This window comes from Trypanosoma cruzi, genomic scaffold, assembly GCF_000209065.1.
Source record: "Trypanosoma cruzi strain CL Brener 1047053516511 genomic scaffold, whole genome shotgun sequence".
NCBI classification, from domain to species: Eukaryota; Euglenozoa; class Kinetoplastea; order Trypanosomatida; family Trypanosomatidae; genus Trypanosoma; species Trypanosoma cruzi.
The window spans coordinates 83,360-100,780 of NW_001849397.1; the positions used below are offsets into that span (position 1 = coordinate 83,360).

Sequence of the window (17,421 nt, forward strand, 5' to 3'; positions counted from 1 at the left end):
AGAAGTCACGGCGTTTTATCGTTGCATCTTGCGGTCTTGCGTTTCTTACAACGGTGGCGGGCTTTGTACCTTGCGCTTGAAAAGGCACGAGGTCGACAACGGCGTCCCGATGGGGTCTTAAGCCAACAACGCACCGGCAGACGTGTCGTGATCGTTGGCGCTGGTGCAGCTGGGTCAGCGCTTTCCGCAAGTCTCACGACAGCCTCACCGGATCTGCACGTGACGGTGATCGAACGGGAAAAGAAACATGTGTTTCACGCCATGGTTCCCCTCGCCCACGTGGGGCACCGTAGTTACGACCTTAACACAACAGGGAAAGTTGATTTTCTGCGGTCACCTGCCACGTGGAACGTGACACGAGATGCATCCCTTGTTCGGGGGGAAGTGGTGCTTGTTGACACTGCACGAAACGAAGTGGTTGTACTTGAAGATTCTCCCAATTCTTCTGCAACTCAAGCATCATTGCCACCCACCCCACCGCCACCTTCATCATCGTCATCCTTGTCGCGGTGGGTGGCGCCGCTAAAAAGTTGGTGGGCGTGGAGTTCTTCCATTTTTGGTGCCGCACCGTTGGAGCGTCGCTACCCGTACGACGCACTCGTCATTGCGTGTGGTGCGGAGCGAACACTCGGGCCGCTGAAACGTTTTATTTCACCTTCTCAGGTGGATCGATACCGCATTGCAGTGAATCCCGGCATCACACGGGATTGTCTTGTGCATCTGTTTCAAGGGACCGTCCTGCATGTAAAGGTGCCCCCAACCTCTTTTGTAACGAACGGCACGATGCGGTACACATCGCGTCAGCACGACGGCACATTTATTGGCTCCGTAAATACCATTTGGCGTTACATGTACTACTTCAACAAACTCTTACTTTGTCCGTACATTGCAGTGACAGCGGACCGACAGCCGAGCGACGCTTTCCCCCTGGTTCTTAACGATCGAATACTGTCCTTTTGGCGAAATCGTGGTGTTGACTTCATCACATGTTCTTATATTTCACATCTTGATCCACTGCGAAGTGAGGCAACTCTTTACAATTATGTCACAAAAGAAAAAAGGGTGGTGCCGTACAAGCTGCTTGTTCTCGATCTTCCCCTTGTCGCACCTGCCTTTATCGCGAAGAGTGGATTAAGTGGCGGGGCGGCGGCGGAGGGGTTTGTTGATGTCCACCCTGAAACGTTGCAGCATCGTGTTCATGCAAATATATTTGCCCTTGGTGACTGCGCAGCTCTCCCAACGGTAAAGAGTTATGGTGCGGCATTTGCGCAGGTGCCAGTGGTCAGTCACAACGTTCGGCAGCTTCTACGGCAAGTTGATCAAGTGAAAGATAAAGAAGAGGGCTCCTTGAGATCGCATGCGGGGTTTGCTCGCTACGACGGATATTCCTCGTTCCACGTTGTCATGACGACATGGCGTGCCATGTGGCCGGAGTTAAAGTACGGCAAGTCCAAATACGAAATTGGCGAGAGCAGTTCTTACACTCTTGACGGTGCCCCTGTTGTGCTGACAAATCACCACTTGTGGGATAATTTGGCTTGGATTGACATCAGAGGTTTTTTGAACGCGGTGTATTACCAGTTGTTTCTTTACGAGGTGATGTTCTACTTTCTCTTTACACGGGCTGCGTGGTACCCGCCGAGTTGGTTCTCCGTTCCCACGTTTAGCGAAGAAACAGGCGAGCCTCTTCGCGGAGGAATGCTGTGAATAAGAAAAAAATTGTTTACAAAAGCAGTTTTTTGTTATTGTTATATATTTTTTTGTTTCTTCTCCATGCCCCGTTTCAAATTGAATGATTTATGGCTTCTGTGCATTTATGTGGGTGTTTTATCCACTGCCTGCCTGTTTGCTAGAGTTTCTCATTTCTCTGAAGGATGGGAATTGTTTTTCTTTTTGTTTTTGCTTTCATTTTTTTGTTGTTGTTGTTGTTTTGTTTTGTTTTGTACCCCCGTGTCGTAAATGGGATTTATTTGGAAGTGTTTATGCAGAGTGGCTCGAGCGCACTTAACGAAACGCCATGGATTCGTCTGCCAATGGAGGTCTGGGCGACGAGAAGGGCGAAGAGGGTCGCGGGACCCCCGTTGGCGCTTCAGGGGGTGTTGCTGTGGGTTTTGCGGGACCGCCATCTCGTATGGAGGAATTGAGTGAAGAAGAAGAAGAGGATGAGACGGTTGCGACTGCGAGAAACATGGAGCTGAAGCTTTCGGCCATGCGGGACGTAACGTTGACGGATACAGCCGGTGATGCGGGGCACATGGAAGAAGCTCAGACACCGTCCCAGGCGGCCGTTGCATCGCAGGTGAGTGGACCCTCCTCTTTGGTGATGGCATCGCAGTGTGTGTCTCCCGACGATATTTTTTGCAGACACTCTAAGCATGTTTTTGTTTTTACAAGTGCCGGCAAGCCTGTCTTCACACGTCATGGGGATGAGGAGGAATTCACTGAGCTCTTCGGTATATTTCGAGTGCTCATGGCCATGGCTCAGCAGAGACACGGCGATGCGGCGGCAGTGCGGCAACGGCAGAAGGAAAATCTACATTGCATCACGGCTGGTGATCTGTACCTCTACTTTTGCGTGCATGGGGAGCTCTTCTACGTACTTGTGACGCGCGCGAATGAGTCCATGCGAAGCTGCATGCGGCAGTTACGACAGATTCATCTGCAGCTAGTTAGTCTTGTACCCAATGTGGGCAGTATTCTCTCTCGCCATCCTTCGTATGACCTTCGGCGGCTTATTTCCTCCACAGACGCCAGTGTTATACGACAACTTATTAGGTGCAATAATCAAGAGGAGTGTTATTTGTTCCGCTGCCTTGCCGCAGCGCCGTTGTCGGTGAGGCGGCGACGTTCACTGGAGTTACTCCTTACACAACACCATGGTACAGCCTTTTCAGCCACCAATTCAATTGGCGGCGGCGAAGAAAACAGCACTGCAAATACGGGGCACAGAGCAATAACAAAGGAAGCAGAGGCAAAAGATCATCTTTACAGCTTTTTATTTTTTCGGGGCCGTGTGGTGTGTGCCGTGGGGCCAGCGGACTCTGACGCACCACTTCATGTCGATGATGCTCTTTTACTACTTAATTTTACACGGTGTCTTGCCAATTCACAGGCAGGGGAAATATGGGCGCCGGTTTGTTTGCCCATGTACAACAACACCGGGTATCTATGGTGCTATTGTGCCAATATGAATGTTATGGCACGGGACTCTCGACGTGGTCGTGCCGGTCCAAGTTCGTTTGGTGACTTTGGGAATTTAGCGCGAGGGCAGGAAGACCTTCAAGGGCGAATTACCGGTGGTCATGAAACTGAAGAAAGTCTATGTGATCCAGCATACTCGGGAAGCAGGGTCAAGAAAGATGTCGCCGCATTAGACCTCTCTTCGGATGAAACACCAGCGGCGTTCTTAAAGTCCGAGGGGCTTTTGTTGGTACACATTGCAGCTAGTCAGGAGGCTTTTGCAGCTCTTGCAGAGCAGACATATCGAGTGGCAAGTCAGTTAATGTCGGAAATTGTTCAATTAGAGGAGGAACTCTCTCGGTATGAAAGAATTGCTTTGTCCCTTGTAACCTCAGAGGCGAGAGTCAAGAAGCAAGCGCAACAGCAACGATGGCTTAGCTGTGAGACGACACCACCCCTTGCGGCCCACCCCGACTCTAGCAATGTTACAAGCAATATTTTTTTGTCCCCGTTTATTCATCCAGACGGTCTTCAGTGGTTTGCTGCAGTGCTGAGGGGCAAGCCACACAAGGGAGGTTTCCCTACTCTTGTCTACAGTGAACCTTCACCGGCGATGCGATTCAGCGCACACGAACGAAAACGACTTTTACGGCTTGTAGTGGAACAGCGGGAGAGACTTTTTCATTGCTCGTGCCTACCTGAGCCACTTGTCTTGATGCGTATGAACGATGTGAACCTTGTTGTTATGCGCACAACCTCCACCTTCATCGCATCGCTCATGGAGCAATTTTTCAAAACACGGACGGATATTTCTTCGCCATCCTCTGCTGCGTCTGCGGGCGATGGTGACGATTTTATAACTTCACAAGAGGCTCTCGTTGCGTCCAGTCGTGTGAAGGAACTGATGCTGTTATTTTCTCCGCATGTGTCAAACCCGCAGATGCTGAGATGTGCATTGCGCGTGCTTGTACGGTTGGCGGCCCGTGAAGGTGAACTGTCCTTTTATCACTTACGTGGCGTTCGACGATGAAAGTCTGTGCCGCGTTTCGTGCTTCTCCGTCTGTTGTTACTTTTGGACGACTTTTTTGTGAATGTTTTTTTTTGTTTGTTTGTTTGTTTGTTATTCTTTTTTCTGTACCTTTGCTTCGCTGTTATTATTATTATTTTTTTTTTTGTCAATACTCACTCGGCATCGGTGTGTCTCCTTTTTTTTCCCCCCCCACCCACCCAACCCTTTTTTTTACATTTTTGTGTGCTTGAAAACACACCCATCGAAGTGTCTTAAGTTTTTTCTATGCTGGCCAAAAAGAAGGCCGAGAGGAGGCATGCCATCGCCGTGATTGCCTCGGCAGAGCGACAGAGGAAGGTGAGGCGGATGCGTCCTGACGCGAAAGACGAAAAGGACGACGAAAAGGAGAAGATGGGGAAAGTTGTTGGGAAACGCCATCGGACCAGCGAAGAGGAGGATCACACGGTGGACCCGATGGCGGTTTCGGCCGAGAACCCTGCAGATGTGCTTCGAGCCATCGGAGACCACGTCAACACACGGCTTCAAAAACTTGAGTTTGACGACGACTTGGATGCGGACTTGTTCGACGAGCAGCAGCGTCAGCTGCGGGAGGAAGCGGCAATTGCGGCAGGCACAAAGTCGCGTGTGTTGTCCACCGCCATTTCGGGTTTTTTTCGACAGCAAGAAGAACAAAATAAAAGTGTCAAGATGTTGCGCGTGGGGCACAACAGTAATGCGTTAACGGCAGTATGTGGTCTTGGGTCCGAATTGGTGGTCTTTGGGGATAAGTCGGGATCTGTGTACATGGCGGAGCTGCGCGGCAGTCCGTCCCCGCCACTTTCTTCTAATTCTTCGCAGAAGACCCTTCTTAGACCTTGTTTACCCGCAGCGGTACTTTCCATAGCCGTTTCTGACACGAGTGGTCTACGCCCCTCACAACGCGCCCTGTTTGAGCGTAGCACCGTCGATACAAGCGTCACATCTTACATTGCGGCTGGAGGAGCTGATGGTACAATAAGCATATGGGTAACAAGAACCCGAAAGCATATGGGGTTTTTATCCATGCATCGTTCTGCAGTGACTGGATTGGCGTTTCGTCACGACACATTATATAGCTGCAGTAGCGACGAGACATTGCGAGTGTGGTCTGTGCCGCAGATGATTTGTCAAGACAAACTTTTTGGTCATCAGGGACGTGTTCTTGGCATACATTGTCTCAAGCGGGAACGCTGCGCAACTGTTGGAGAGGATGGAACAATGCGTTTCTGGAAGGTGGACGCAGCGACACAACAGGAGTTTACCACATACTCTTATTTTGGTGTGAAGGTTGTGCTTGAATGTGTCACAATGGTCAACGAAAATGTTGTATTGTGTGGTGCCTCCAACGGTGCGCTTCTCTTATATGACCTCAACAAACGGAAGCCGCTTGCAGTGCAGGAGGCGGCACACGGTTACGGATTTGTGGGTGACGGCACGGGTCTGGAGAAGGTGATATTGGCGGCACAACTGGAGAAGGCCAGCAGTAACGGTGAAGAGCAACGGGAAGAATGTCGGCGGAACGCGAACCCCATCACAGCGGTGGCGTCCATACCGTACAGTGACGTGGCAGCCAGCGCAAGTTATGACGGCAATGTGCGGCTCTGGCGCATTGCCACTCCAGAGACGGGCAAGAAGAGTGGCCCAACAGTTGATCAGGCTCAGACAGGCGCACTGGCCAAAACGACATTTGAGTGTTTGGCGTCCGTACCCATTAGCGCCATTGTGAATTCCTTGTATTTCACCTCTAGTGGCGATGCACTTTTTCTCGGGTGCGGTAAAGAACCCAGACTTGGTCGCTGGGTTGTGCAACGAGGCGCTCTCAACGCTGCATATGTTGTGCCTCTTGATGATGCCAGGCTACGCGCGTTCACGGCCTGTGCGGATGTGGAACACATCCCTGCGATGTTGTACGGCTTTGACGATGAAGAAGATGACAATCACAGGGAAGAGAAAGACGACGGGAGAGAAAATGATGTGCCAGGGAGTATCGACCTCACCGAAAGGAACGGTGCTCTTCAGGCTAATGAGGGCAGTGATAATGACAGCGATGTCGGGAGCGGCCTGTTTACGCTTGGCGAGGACGGACAGATGCAATTTCTTGTGCCACCGGAGGCTGATGCCACAGACGAGACGGCGGTGGTGAAGAAAAAGAAGAAAGCCATGAAAGCCAAGAGGGAAAAGAACGTGTCGTCACGTGGTGCGGGTGGCAACAACGAGAAAAAGTTTGGTCGAATCAAAAGGTCGGCTGAGAACCGGCAGACGCATCAGCCGACGGGCGATTCGCCGCGGCCCCAGAGAAGGAAGAAGAAGAAGGCAAACCCCAAGGAGGCAAAGGAGTGACGGGGAACGGAAAGAGACATGGCGCGTGTTGTTTCCCAAGGCACGTTGTTTTGTCTACTTCCTTGTTTTCTTCCATTTGGTTTCCTTTCTTCCTTTAATAAAAAAAAAAAAAAAAAAAGCTCGGAGAATTAATTAAGCCAGCTCCTACCCTCTAACGCACACAAAGCAAAAAATGAAACAAAGTGGGAAAAGAGAGAGGCATGCATGCATGCAACACGCTTAAAGCTGGAGAACATAAATAAATGAGAGACGCAGGGAGACTTTCACTGGTGAAGGTTGGCTGGGGAGAGCAGACACAGTGGAATTGGCCACACCATCGATGAGCTTTTTTTGTGTTGCTTTTCTCGGTCTTCGTTCTCTGTTTTTTTTTTTTTTTTTTTAGTTTCTCCCCTTTTACCCCACTTCTTATATATAAATATATTTACATTGCTGTCTCAATTTTTAGGTTTTCTTGTTTCTGTCTTTTTCCTTGTTTCCCGCGCCCCACTGGAGGCACATGACTTGGCTGTAGGGATGACGAGCTTTAAAACATGACTCTCGTCTGTCTCTGCTCCTTTTCATGCTACTTGGTTTATTTTACTATTCTAACGGCACCATATTTGGCTGCAATTGTGTGGAATAGGTCTACACGCAGCGAGGGGAACCAACAAAAGAAGAGAGAAGTTGTGAGAGGACAGAGAGAGAGAGGGGTTAGGGTGGGTGGGTGTGCCATTTTCACTGCCAAGGGAATAGCCTCATCACCGGCCTGACGGCGCGGAACATTTTTTTTTTTTTCAAAGGTGAGGATGGGGGAATCGCATTTCACTGAGGACGGCGTGTGGCTCCGCGATGCCGTGACGAGCATGCACGCCGCCGCGACCCAACGGATGCATCTACTGGAGGATCTCGCGAGACTTTGCAAGGCGCTTGCCTCGGATGTAAAACACATTTGCCTTCGAGAAAAAGTCAAAGGACTGGAAGAAGAGTTTAATTTTGAGGAGTATAGCCTCTCCGCACTGGAGACGCTGCGGCAGTTGCAACAGAAATCCTTCCAGAAAGGGGTCGACGGTGACAGACGTCATCCTGTTTTTTCGCGTTATGACACTTCTTCGACCTCTGAGTCTGTGGGCTTCTCATTGGAGTCTGCGGGATTCCCTTTAGCGGGAGGAAACTCACGAAGAGATGGCAATTGCTTGACTGAATTGTCAAGAGCAAATGTGGATTCGTATCTTAATAAGGAGCCGTTTCTTTGTTTGTCAGGGCAGGTTTCATCATCAAAAGGTGAGAAGAATGACCTGCTAACCGATGTAATTCATCGCCGTGACGCACTGCGGGATGAAGTGGCATCACTTAAGACCGAAAACGAACGTCTGGCGCTTTATCAGGATCATCTGAAGCGCAGTGTACACTTTTCAGCACATGCTGCTACTGTTGTGGGTATGGAGCGGGATGTTTTTACAGCCCTGAGCGAGCTGTTCAATGCACTGCTCGAGACCAGTGAGGACTGGCTCACATCTCTGCGGACATCGGAAAGTTTCCCCGAGAGAAAGCACGAAAACAATGACGCTTTCAGTGACACCGCCAGTTTGCAATCGACAGAGGAGGAGGAATTGCGGGGGAAGATTCGGCAGCATTGGGAGGCACAACGTGAGGCAGTGATGGCCCGGCGGGCAGCCACCATGTGGTCTCAGTCGACGCGGGTGGTGATGGCAACTCTCCGTCAGGAGCTTCATGAAATGCAGATGAACTACAAAAGGCAACGCGATGAGGGACATCAACAGCAGTTGTCGTGGCTGCGTCTTGAGGCCGCAGTTATGAATGCGGAGTCGAAGTATTTGAATTTGCGGCTGCAGTACGTCAGGCGGTTCATGTCAGTTTTTCACCATGCCTCTTCCGAGGGGAACGATGATGACGATGATTTTGCGAGAGAATTGCCTTCTGATGCTGCGTCGCAAAGGGATCGCATGGACAGGGCGTTTATGCATCTGAGGTCTATTGTTGTAAACTACGAAACGGATCTTTGCAAGTTGAAGCAAATCAAACGTCTACTGAAGCGGTCTACCCCAGCGGGCTCCTTTTCCAGAGGGGAGCAGATGTTCAAGGAAAAGCATCAAGAAATCAAGACGGCTATTCTGCCATGTCTTGCCTCTAGTGAGGGGAAAGACGCATTTCACAGCGGTGTACAGCGCACCATGCCGTGGCCATTGAAAATGTCGAGGCTTAAGAGCTCATTCCCTTCGCATTGTGTGGAGTCCGTCCATAGTGCATTGCTGGCGCTTATTGTTCTTTGGGAACACTTCACCCCTGTGGAGCAGCAACGGGTGTGCGCGACGATAGGTGACATGGCAGTCAACGCCCACCTGCTTCTTATGATAGCGAAGTATGTAAAGTCACGACGCCGTCGCAGATAATTTGCGCTGTCCTTTCATAATTCTTCCGCCATTCTTGCAAACGAAAATACAACGCACGAAAAAAAATTTTTTTTTTTTTTTTTAGCCAAATAAATGCCCCACGCATTATGTTGTATTGGTGTGTAAGGTCTGGTGAGGATGAACGGAGCGACATCCGATTTCTTTTTTTTAGCGTGTTTTGCGCGGGTTTTTCCTTTGGAAGCTTTGGAGGCCGCGCCGCGCCTATTATGTTTCCTTATTGCGCTTTTTAGCCGTGTGGCAGGACAATAATGATGTTTTTTTTTTTTTTTTTTTTTTTTTCCATGGGGCTGGCATGAAGTGCTGCTGCATTCACGAGTTTATCTTCTTTATATATATATATATATATATTCCTCTTGTTCCTTTCTTCTTCTTTTTTTTTTACGCTATTTTTCTTCTTCCATTGTGTTCTTTTCTTTTTTTTCTTTTTTCTTTTTTTTTTCTTGTGTGTGTGTGTGTTTTTTTTTTCTGTAGCGACATGTCTTGCCGCATGAATGCCGCTGCCGCTGTTGAGAGCGAAAACGTGGGCAACAGACGGGAGGAAGAGGAGGAAAGGGAGGCTGTCGATGAACAGGCACGCAAGTTACCAAAGCGTAAAGTTGCCATCATTTTTGGGTACGTTGGTGAGCGCTACTGTGGCCTCCAGTGGAATCATCTGCCGGGATACCCCACCGTTGAGGAGGAGCTGCTGCGAGCATTGCACCGCACAGGCATGATTTCCAAGGAGAACTACGAACAGGAAAAGGTGCAGCAGAAGCTCAACTGGGAGCGCGCTAGCCGTACAGACAAGGGGGTTCATGCGCTGCGCAATGTGATTTCACTGAATGTCATGCTTCCGTACGCGAAGGGTTCCACTACCGAGTACGATCCGCAAGAGGCTAGGCGTATTTTAATGACGGTCCTGCCACATGACATTATTGTGTATGAAATTGTTCCGGTTACACGCAGCTTCAATGCCTACATGCTGTGTGGAGCGCGAACATATGAATACTACTTGCCAACATTTGCTCTCATGAGCCTTGATGAATACAGTCGCGACTACTTCCCGCCCTCACTCGCCCCGGCGCGGCCCACACTGGAGGAAGTGGGCTTCACCGGTGTGGCCTCTGAAGGCCCGAGAGCGACAGAGGACGAAACACCCAGTTTTGCTCCGTTGGGAACAAAACGTCCGCGTGAGGTGGAGGAGAATGGAGAGGCGACAGGTGACGGCAACGACAATGCCAATAGTGTGGTGGGAGGGAAGGATACATGTGAGAAACACGAAAGAGAGGAGGAGGTGGAAGAGAGAGATGGACAGCAATGCATTGGGGGACGTAACAGCAATGAAACGGTGCAAAAATTTCACGACGGTCGTTTTGAGAAGTTGTTGATTTTTCGCACCATCCCCGCAGATGCAATGCGCCACGTGTCGCAATATCGTCTCTCGCCTGAGCAACTAGAACACGCACGCAATATTTTTCGACTTTACGAGGGAACCTACTCGTATCATAACTTCACACCCGGGGGTCGAGCAAGTGACCCTTCATGTATGCGCTACGTCACATCCGTGACGGTGGGAGACCCGTTTCTTGTTGAACCCACAGATGCTGCCGTGATCTCGGCGCTACAAGAATGGACACCGTCACGGTGTTACTTCCCGGACGACGAGCAGGTCTCACTCCAGGGACAGAATGATGAGAATAGTATCGAGGAGAAACGGGAACAGATGCGCGAGCATATGCAGCATGTATATGGTGATTTCTCCTGTGGAGGAGTGGAAGGTAGCGTCAAGACTGGCCTTGAGGTGGTGCGAATTGAGCTGCATGGACAGAGCTTCATGTTAAACCAAATCCGCAAGATGATAGGGGCCGTTATCTCTATATGTGCTGCTGGTCTTTCGCCACAATATCTGCGAGACCATCTGTTGAACAAAGCGGTACGCTGTGGTGTGCCAATGGCACCGGCGAATGGTCTTTTTCTCTCGTACCTTGACTTCCAAAGGTACAACTACCGCCTGGAACGCATCCAGAGCCAAGGTGGAAATGGTTCCGGAAAGTGTGGCGTGTATGTGGATCGTGTTAGCAGCGACGCGGTCGAAGCGTTCCGTCACAAAATTGTTGCTGTTATTCTTCGCAACGAGATGGTGGGTGATGTGATGGGTCGATGGATGCGATCCTTGCGACACGTGTTACGGCTGGCGTGCGGCCTTGAAATACCGTGACGACCCGAGACTTTAGGACGGCCCTGACCTCAATTTATCTGTAAAGTAATGGATGAAATTAATAAACATTTGTCGTGTTATGCATCCATGCAGACATGGAAATGGGCTTCCTTGTGCTTTTGTCTGTCTGTCTGTCTATTTGTGTGCGAAGAGAGAAATGTGGTGGATGACTTGTTACTGGTTCATTGCGTCCATGCTGGTTTCCCTTTTTTTTTTTTTTTTTTTTTTTTTTTTTGGCTCTTGGACGGCTTTGCCTTTTATCCGCTCCCGCAGTTAAGAAAAGATTCCAGCGTCACCGTGACGAGTTGCATTCTGAACGCACGATGTGGAACGTTGTTTCTCAAGTTGGGAAGGTGGCCTACCGCACTGCTGCGAAGACAGGCCTGGCCGCCGGTACAGAGCAGCCCCCGTACCCGTGTGCACTGCCGCTACAGAGTTTAGAAGACCCCGAAGACACGGCTCAAGTACAGGAGCTCCTTGACAACATTTTTGTCGCCGCAAAAGACCTCCTCGAAAACGACGCCGAACACCAGTGGCGCCTTGTGGATTACCAGGACCCTGACAAGGGCGGCGACTTGCACCTCTTCACTCGTCCCCACATTGGCCCCTTCAACTTCGCCAAAGCGACGGTTTCTTTTATGGATGTGACGCCGCAGCAGGTGCTTGACACCATGCACAGTGATGAAGAGGCAAGCCGAAAAAAATATTCGGCCAATATAAGCCATTTCGAGATTCTTGCAAGGCCGACGCCCACGTCCAACGTACAGTATCACGAGTATTGGGCACCACCCCCAGTCTCCGGTCGCGAGTTTATCTTTCTTGCCGAGAAGAAGTACGTGGAAGAGGATGACGTTTACTACGTCTATGGGTGCAGCATTGATTACGCACCACTCAACAAGAAGTCCAGTGGCCATGTGCGCGCATCGTGCCTGTGGGCTTGGGAGTTAACTCCTATTGGCAACAACACGATGGCCACGTACGTGAGTTGCATGAACCCCCGCGGCTGGACACCCACGTTTATTATGGGATGGCTGAAGTCAGAGATTGGGAAAGAGCTGGTAGCATGTCGCCGTGTCCTGTATGGTGAGACCGTTCAATTGGAGCGCGCATCGCTCGTTAGCATGGGATTGAAAGATGAAGATGTGATGCTGATGAGGAACCAGGCAGGCGAAGAGGAGCCATTGTCATGCTAGTGGTCCACGGACCCTTTTTTTTTTTTTTTTTTTTTTTTTTTTTTATGGACGATTCATACAAAAAACGGTATATATATATATATATATATACGTGTATGTGTAAATTACATTGCATATACACATTCCCTCGATGTAGACAACAAAGTACAATGAAAGTCGGTCCGAGGACCGGGCCACACAAAAGAGAAAATTGTAACAGGGAAAAAAAAAACCTCGCCAAGTAGAAACGAAAACTGACGGCCTTTTCTTTCATCAGAAGAGAAAAAACAAAAAAAAAAAAGAGGAAAACAGGACAGCGGAAGGAAGTGAATATGTGCAGGAGAATTTTAAAACAAAAACAACATCTTCAAAATAACTTAGCAAAATTGAGGGAACAAAGTTTATTGCACGCGCCAACCTAACAGAGCGTGTCTAGTGTAGAATTTCTCTTTGACCAAGACGGTGAATAAGGGACCGAGAAATTTCTGTTGCGACGGTTTTTGTGTCTTTTTCCCTTGTTGGATTTTGGCTATGATACTTCCTTTTTTTTTTTCTTTTGTTGTTGTCATTGCCTTTCAATGAAAAAACAACAACAAAAAAAAAACGGAATGATGCCTGCGTGAAAAGAAAATACGTTAATTTTATTTTTTTCTCCACTTTATGGTATTTGTTCATACAGGAGATCATCAACCAGACACCATTTCTTGTTTGTTTTTTTTGAAGGGTGGCGGTGTAAATGGCGCTACTACGCATGTGTCTGGAAAACATACCAAAAAAAAAAAAAATAATAATAATAATAACATCTTCTTTTTTTTTCTTTCAAATCTCCCATAGCGTTTATTTTCTGTTTGGAGGCTTATGCTTTGAAAGGGAACCATGTTTGTAGGATGTTCCATGGATTGGACGGCATTCACGAGACACACACGCCCACGACCACATTGTGAGGTTGTGCGGTCCAACGACACTTTATCATTGCCCGGCGACTAGCCCGCCATCGAGCCACCACGTGGGTGGCGTTCTCACCATTAGCGGGCAGCCAACTCGTTGCAAGGCGGGAACAAGACAAAGGAATGAATTGCACCTCGTTGCGACACTCTGTCGCTGCCATCACCGCGCCGAGGAACCCTGAGTCCATTCAAGCCTCTTTTGAGGAGGAAGAAGCACACCGCTGTTTGGAACAAGTGGGCGGCACTTGAAGGAAGGCAGTTGGCGCTGCAGCGCCCATATGAGTGCGCTTGGGCTCAGTTGGAGGAGCAAAAATATTGGCGTGCAGCTCAGATGTCCACGGCGCAGTTCCAGGCGGTGCGGATTCGATTGGCGCCTTTGCAAGGTTTGCTCATGGTCATCAATGGGAGGACAACTTGGCGACCATCAGCGCTCCGCAAGGCCCGTCACAAGTCTCCACCGCTCCTGCCACGGGAAGTTGGGGTGTGTCCCATACGGCAGTGACAATCGAAAGATCCTACAAATTCATGACGTGCCAGAGGGATTAGAGCTGTTACTCGGCCCACGGGGCACACGGGGGACCAAGTGGGGAATCCGTGGGAGGCGGGGACTCGTACGGAGGATTGCAGTCGCACCATTTGACGGCGTATTGAAATGCATTATGGATGCAACGCCTGGCCACGGCTCCTGGATGCGTCTTGGGCCACCTTTGCGACGCCGGGTGCGCCAGGTCCCGGCATGCAGACAGCCGTGAGGGGAACGGTGTGTCCTGGGCGTGCGCCACTCGCGGGGGAGAGATGTTCATGGAATCTTGCCAGTTGTCAGGGCGACTGCGTACACTCAGTCAAATGGATCCTCGGGACAGTGAATAACGATGCTGGAGTGCGGGTCGAGGACATTCAGGGTGCTGTGGAAATGCCCAGAAATGGGACCGCCCTTTCCCCTAGGCGGTTCAGAGAGAAAAGAAATAGCATGCCGCACCCCCGCCCAATGAAGCACGATGCCGCAAACGTGGTTGGATTGGGCAATGCAACACGACGTGCCGAGTGAAGCTGCGCAAGGAGGCCTATAAACACACAAAAAAGTACTTTCGGCTCCGGAAGCAATGCCTTCTGGGCCGGCACAGGCGGGACATCGTCATCAATGTCCGGCTGTGGCCGCTCGGCGTGGGTTCCTCTCAACGCTGCGCTCGTGGTGATGCCGTGGGCCACCTCACCAACACGTCGTGCGGTTGACACCTTTGGTGGAAACGAGTTGTCGCCGGGGAAGGACGGCACACGACCATCTTTCCTGAGGGCCAAAGCATCGTTTGGCGCACCCATAGCCGTCAGGTTGCGTTGCGGGAGAAGGAGGATTGCTTGTCCCTGGCGACGAGTGGACGTGTGCGCTTCATCCCTGAAGTGGATCCGACGGCGGATGAATCCAACGGCACGCGACTGTGTTGACGATTTGTGGAAGGACACTGTGTTACGGTCCGTCATTTAGACGAGCGATGGGAAAGAAATGAATTTGAGGATCTCCGCACAGCATGCGCTGCTTGTGAAAAGGGCGGGTATTATTTGTAGAGCCATGAAGTGGACCGTCGCGGGGTGGGCCGGCGGTGCCTTTTGCGGCGGTGTTGGACAAGCCGTCAGGGCGGGGATGGCGGTTCATCGCATGGCCAAAGGCACGGAACGCCCATGAGGACGCCGGGGTCATGGTTGCTCTGCCATTTCACATTTCCCAGTATCTTGGCGCAAAGTGGAACGAGACCGCTGCTTTACTGGATTTGGATGTGTCTTTTTACAGGCGGTTCTTTTGGCGGATACGCACGGGCGAGTTTCGGCTGTCGAGTGAGATTTGTGGATCTTGTGGAGTTGACTCGTCCCCACACGGGCCACGAGTGTTGTCCGGAAGTTCCCCGCACCACCGCGAGGGCCTTGGCGGAAGACCCCGAGATGGTAAGACCGCAGTCTGTGGCGCCGCGCGTGGTAAGGGCTCCTGTTTGGATTAGCAGTATCCGGACCAGTGGGCTGCGGAGGAGCGTGGTTCGGCGAGACCAATGTGCGGCCAAGAAGTGGCGCCAACAGGAAAACAGGAATTCCTTGCGAAGAGGTGTGAATCTATTGGCTTATCCTTCAGCCGCGAGACGAAGAGCGCCGCCCTGAAACGCGATGCGAGTACGAGGATTGAGGGAGGCCGCGCGTCTCCGAACGCATGCAGCCGAGGGTGTGAATGGTGTAGCCCCCGTAATTTACTGTGCGGCGGTGCTGGGGAATAGTGCTCGAAAATAATTTTTCTAAAAGGAGGCATAATCTGTTTAGTTGTTTTCAGATGCGGTCCGAACGGGTGAGTTTTGGCATCCCTACACGTGTGTCGACAATGTGACAGTTCTGTGCCCAATGAGTTAAGGGAGAGGTTTGTTGGGATGTTTTTTTTTTTTTGCGGTGGTGTTGCTTTTGATGAGCTTTTGCGCAATCACCGTGTGCTAACCAAATGGCGATACGCAAATTTGGAATGCATCTCTTGAGGAGGTGCTATCAGGCAGATGGATGTGTAGAAGTGGAATTTGGGTTGGAGGTGGAATGCGCTTTCGGCAACTATCTTTTTGTCATTAATTAACGATAATTAAAAATGAGGAGTTGTTTTTGAATCTCTGTTGGGTATTGCATTAATATGCATGGGTGAAGAATGAAAATACGGAGGAAACACATTCTCTTGCTTTTTCCATCACTTTGGCTTAATGGAAGAAGGCGTAGTATAACCGACTATTCTGTTTTTTTTATTTATTTTTTATTTATTATTATTATTATCTTTTTTTCTGTTGTTTTTCTTCTGTTTCTTATGTTGACCGTTGTTCACGACAGGTGGGAAGCAAATAAGAACAATACTGTCTGAAGCGTTAAAAGCAGATGCCACCGAATTACTTGCCCATGCCAACGGACGTTCGTGCGACGATCCGTGACACAAAACGCATGCTACGAGAACACCTGCCGACATACAAGGAGGTATTCGATGAAATAGAGGAATTTATTTCTGCTCAGGTGGAGATCATTAAAAAGGAGCAGGCTGCCGGTATTGCCTCCGTGCCAGAGGTGCAGGCTCAAGAAATATTTGATGGGAGTGTCAGTGAATCTCTCAAAAACAAAATTCGTCAACGTGGCTGTGCTGTCATCCACGGTGTCTTTCCGCGTGATGTGGCGGCTAAATGGAACGAGGATGTCAAGGCCTATCTAGATGAAAACAATTTCGAGGAGCGACTTAATCATGCCGCCGTGGATAAGTATTTTTCAGAGCTTGCAAAGGGAAAACCGCAGATTTACGGTGTTTACTGGTCTAAGCCCCAAATTGAGGCAAGACAAAGTGAGCGCATGAAGGCAGTACAGGTATTCATGAACTCTTTTTGGAAGTCGGAGTCTAATGGCAAGCAGCATTTTGAGCCAAAGAACATTGTGACTTATGCAGATCGACTGCGTCGTCGACCCCCTCACTCACCACCGCTTGGGCTTTCACCTCATGTTGACAGTGGCACAATTGAGCGTTGGCTTGATTACAAATTCCGCCATGTATACCGTAATGTCTTCTCTGGTAACTGGGGGGCGCATAATCCCTACGACGCGGAGGGTCGCACTGAAGTTCGGGAGATTAAGTCCCCAGCGATGTGCTCTGCGTTCCGTACTTTTCAGGGCTGGACGGCCCTTTCTCCACAACGCAAAAACGGTGGCACACTACGCCTTGTTCCAATTATAAACGCAATTCCATATATGCTGCTGCGCAGTTTGCAGGATGATGTGCCCGAAGATGACCTCTGTGGAGCCCAACCGGGTCGGGCTCTTGGCCTTTCCCCAGAGTGGCACAGCCTGTTATTGGAGGCTGAGTGCCCTATTCCCGAAATGGAGCCCGGTGACTGCGTCTTTTGGCACTGCGACCTTGTGCACAGCGTAGAAGCAGAGCATGAGGGGGAGTTTGACAGCAACGTCATCTATATTGCCTGTGTGCCACGTTGTGCAAAAAACGTTGAGTACGCCCGGGCTCAGTGGGAGGCGTTTCTAAGGGGCGGCTCTCCACCCGACTTTGCCGCAGACGATTTTGAAGTGAATTTCAAAGGTCGCGCCCGACCCGAAGATCTGACGCCAATTGGAGGGCCCA

At 50.2% G+C, this 17,421-nt stretch overlaps 7 protein-coding genes across 7 annotated transcripts, besides 15 other annotated features; all 7 read left to right on the forward strand.

Moving 5' to 3' along the window:
* On the forward strand, positions 1–1,707 carry Tc00.1047053503959.10 (hypothetical protein, conserved; the record flags this gene model as incomplete). Its single annotated transcript, XM_803791.1, has 1 exon — positions 1–1,707. A coding segment is annotated over one exon (1,707 nt), but the record flags the coding sequence as incomplete, so codon positions are not given.
* Positions 1–17,421: a sequence feature (heterozygous, Esmeraldo-like haplotype).
* Positions 1,882–1,942: a sequence feature (T-rich).
* Positions 2,018–4,210, forward strand: Tc00.1047053503959.20 (hypothetical protein, conserved; the record flags this gene model as incomplete). The annotated part of the gene is made up of 1 exon (XM_803792.1): positions 2,018–4,210. The coding sequence occupies one exon, from the start codon at positions 2,018–2,020 to the stop codon at positions 4,208–4,210; it is 2,193 nt and encodes a 730-aa protein (XP_808885.1).
* Positions 4,277–4,302: a microsatellite.
* Positions 4,332–4,354: a sequence feature (AT_rich).
* Tc00.1047053503959.30 (hypothetical protein, conserved) lies at positions 4,475–6,568 on the forward strand (the record flags this gene model as incomplete). The annotated part of the gene is made up of 1 exon (XM_803793.1): positions 4,475–6,568. One exon carries the CDS (start codon positions 4,475–4,477, stop codon positions 6,566–6,568), a length of 2,094 nt encoding a protein of 697 aa, XP_808886.1.
* Positions 6,662–6,686: a sequence feature (AT_rich).
* Positions 6,894–6,963: a sequence feature (T-rich).
* On the forward strand, positions 7,354–8,958 carry Tc00.1047053503959.40 (uncharacterized protein; the record flags this gene model as incomplete). The annotated part of the gene is made up of 1 exon (XM_803794.1): positions 7,354–8,958. One exon carries the CDS (start codon positions 7,354–7,356, stop codon positions 8,956–8,958), a length of 1,605 nt encoding a protein of 534 aa, XP_808887.1.
* Positions 9,017–9,042: a sequence feature (AT_rich).
* Positions 9,234–9,258: a microsatellite.
* Positions 9,272–11,176, forward strand: Tc00.1047053503959.50 (hypothetical protein, conserved; the record flags this gene model as incomplete). Its single annotated transcript, XM_803795.1, has 1 exon — positions 9,272–11,176. The coding sequence occupies one exon, from the start codon at positions 9,272–9,274 to the stop codon at positions 11,174–11,176; it is 1,905 nt and encodes a 634-aa protein (XP_808888.1).
* Positions 9,307–9,327: a microsatellite.
* Positions 9,340–9,421: a sequence feature (T-rich).
* Positions 11,383–11,411: a microsatellite.
* On the forward strand, positions 11,500–12,369 carry Tc00.1047053503959.60 (hypothetical protein, conserved; the record flags this gene model as incomplete). The annotated part of the gene is made up of 1 exon (XM_803796.1): positions 11,500–12,369. The coding sequence occupies one exon, from the start codon at positions 11,500–11,502 to the stop codon at positions 12,367–12,369; it is 870 nt and encodes a 289-aa protein (XP_808889.1).
* Positions 12,384–12,413: a microsatellite.
* Positions 12,438–12,471: a microsatellite.
* Positions 13,120–13,148: a sequence feature (AT_rich).
* Positions 16,044–16,116: a sequence feature (T-rich).
* Positions 16,185–17,421, forward strand: Tc00.1047053503959.78 (hypothetical protein, conserved; the record flags this gene model as incomplete). Its single annotated transcript, XM_803797.1, has 1 exon — positions 16,185–17,421. A coding segment is annotated over one exon (1,237 nt), but the record flags the coding sequence as incomplete, so codon positions are not given.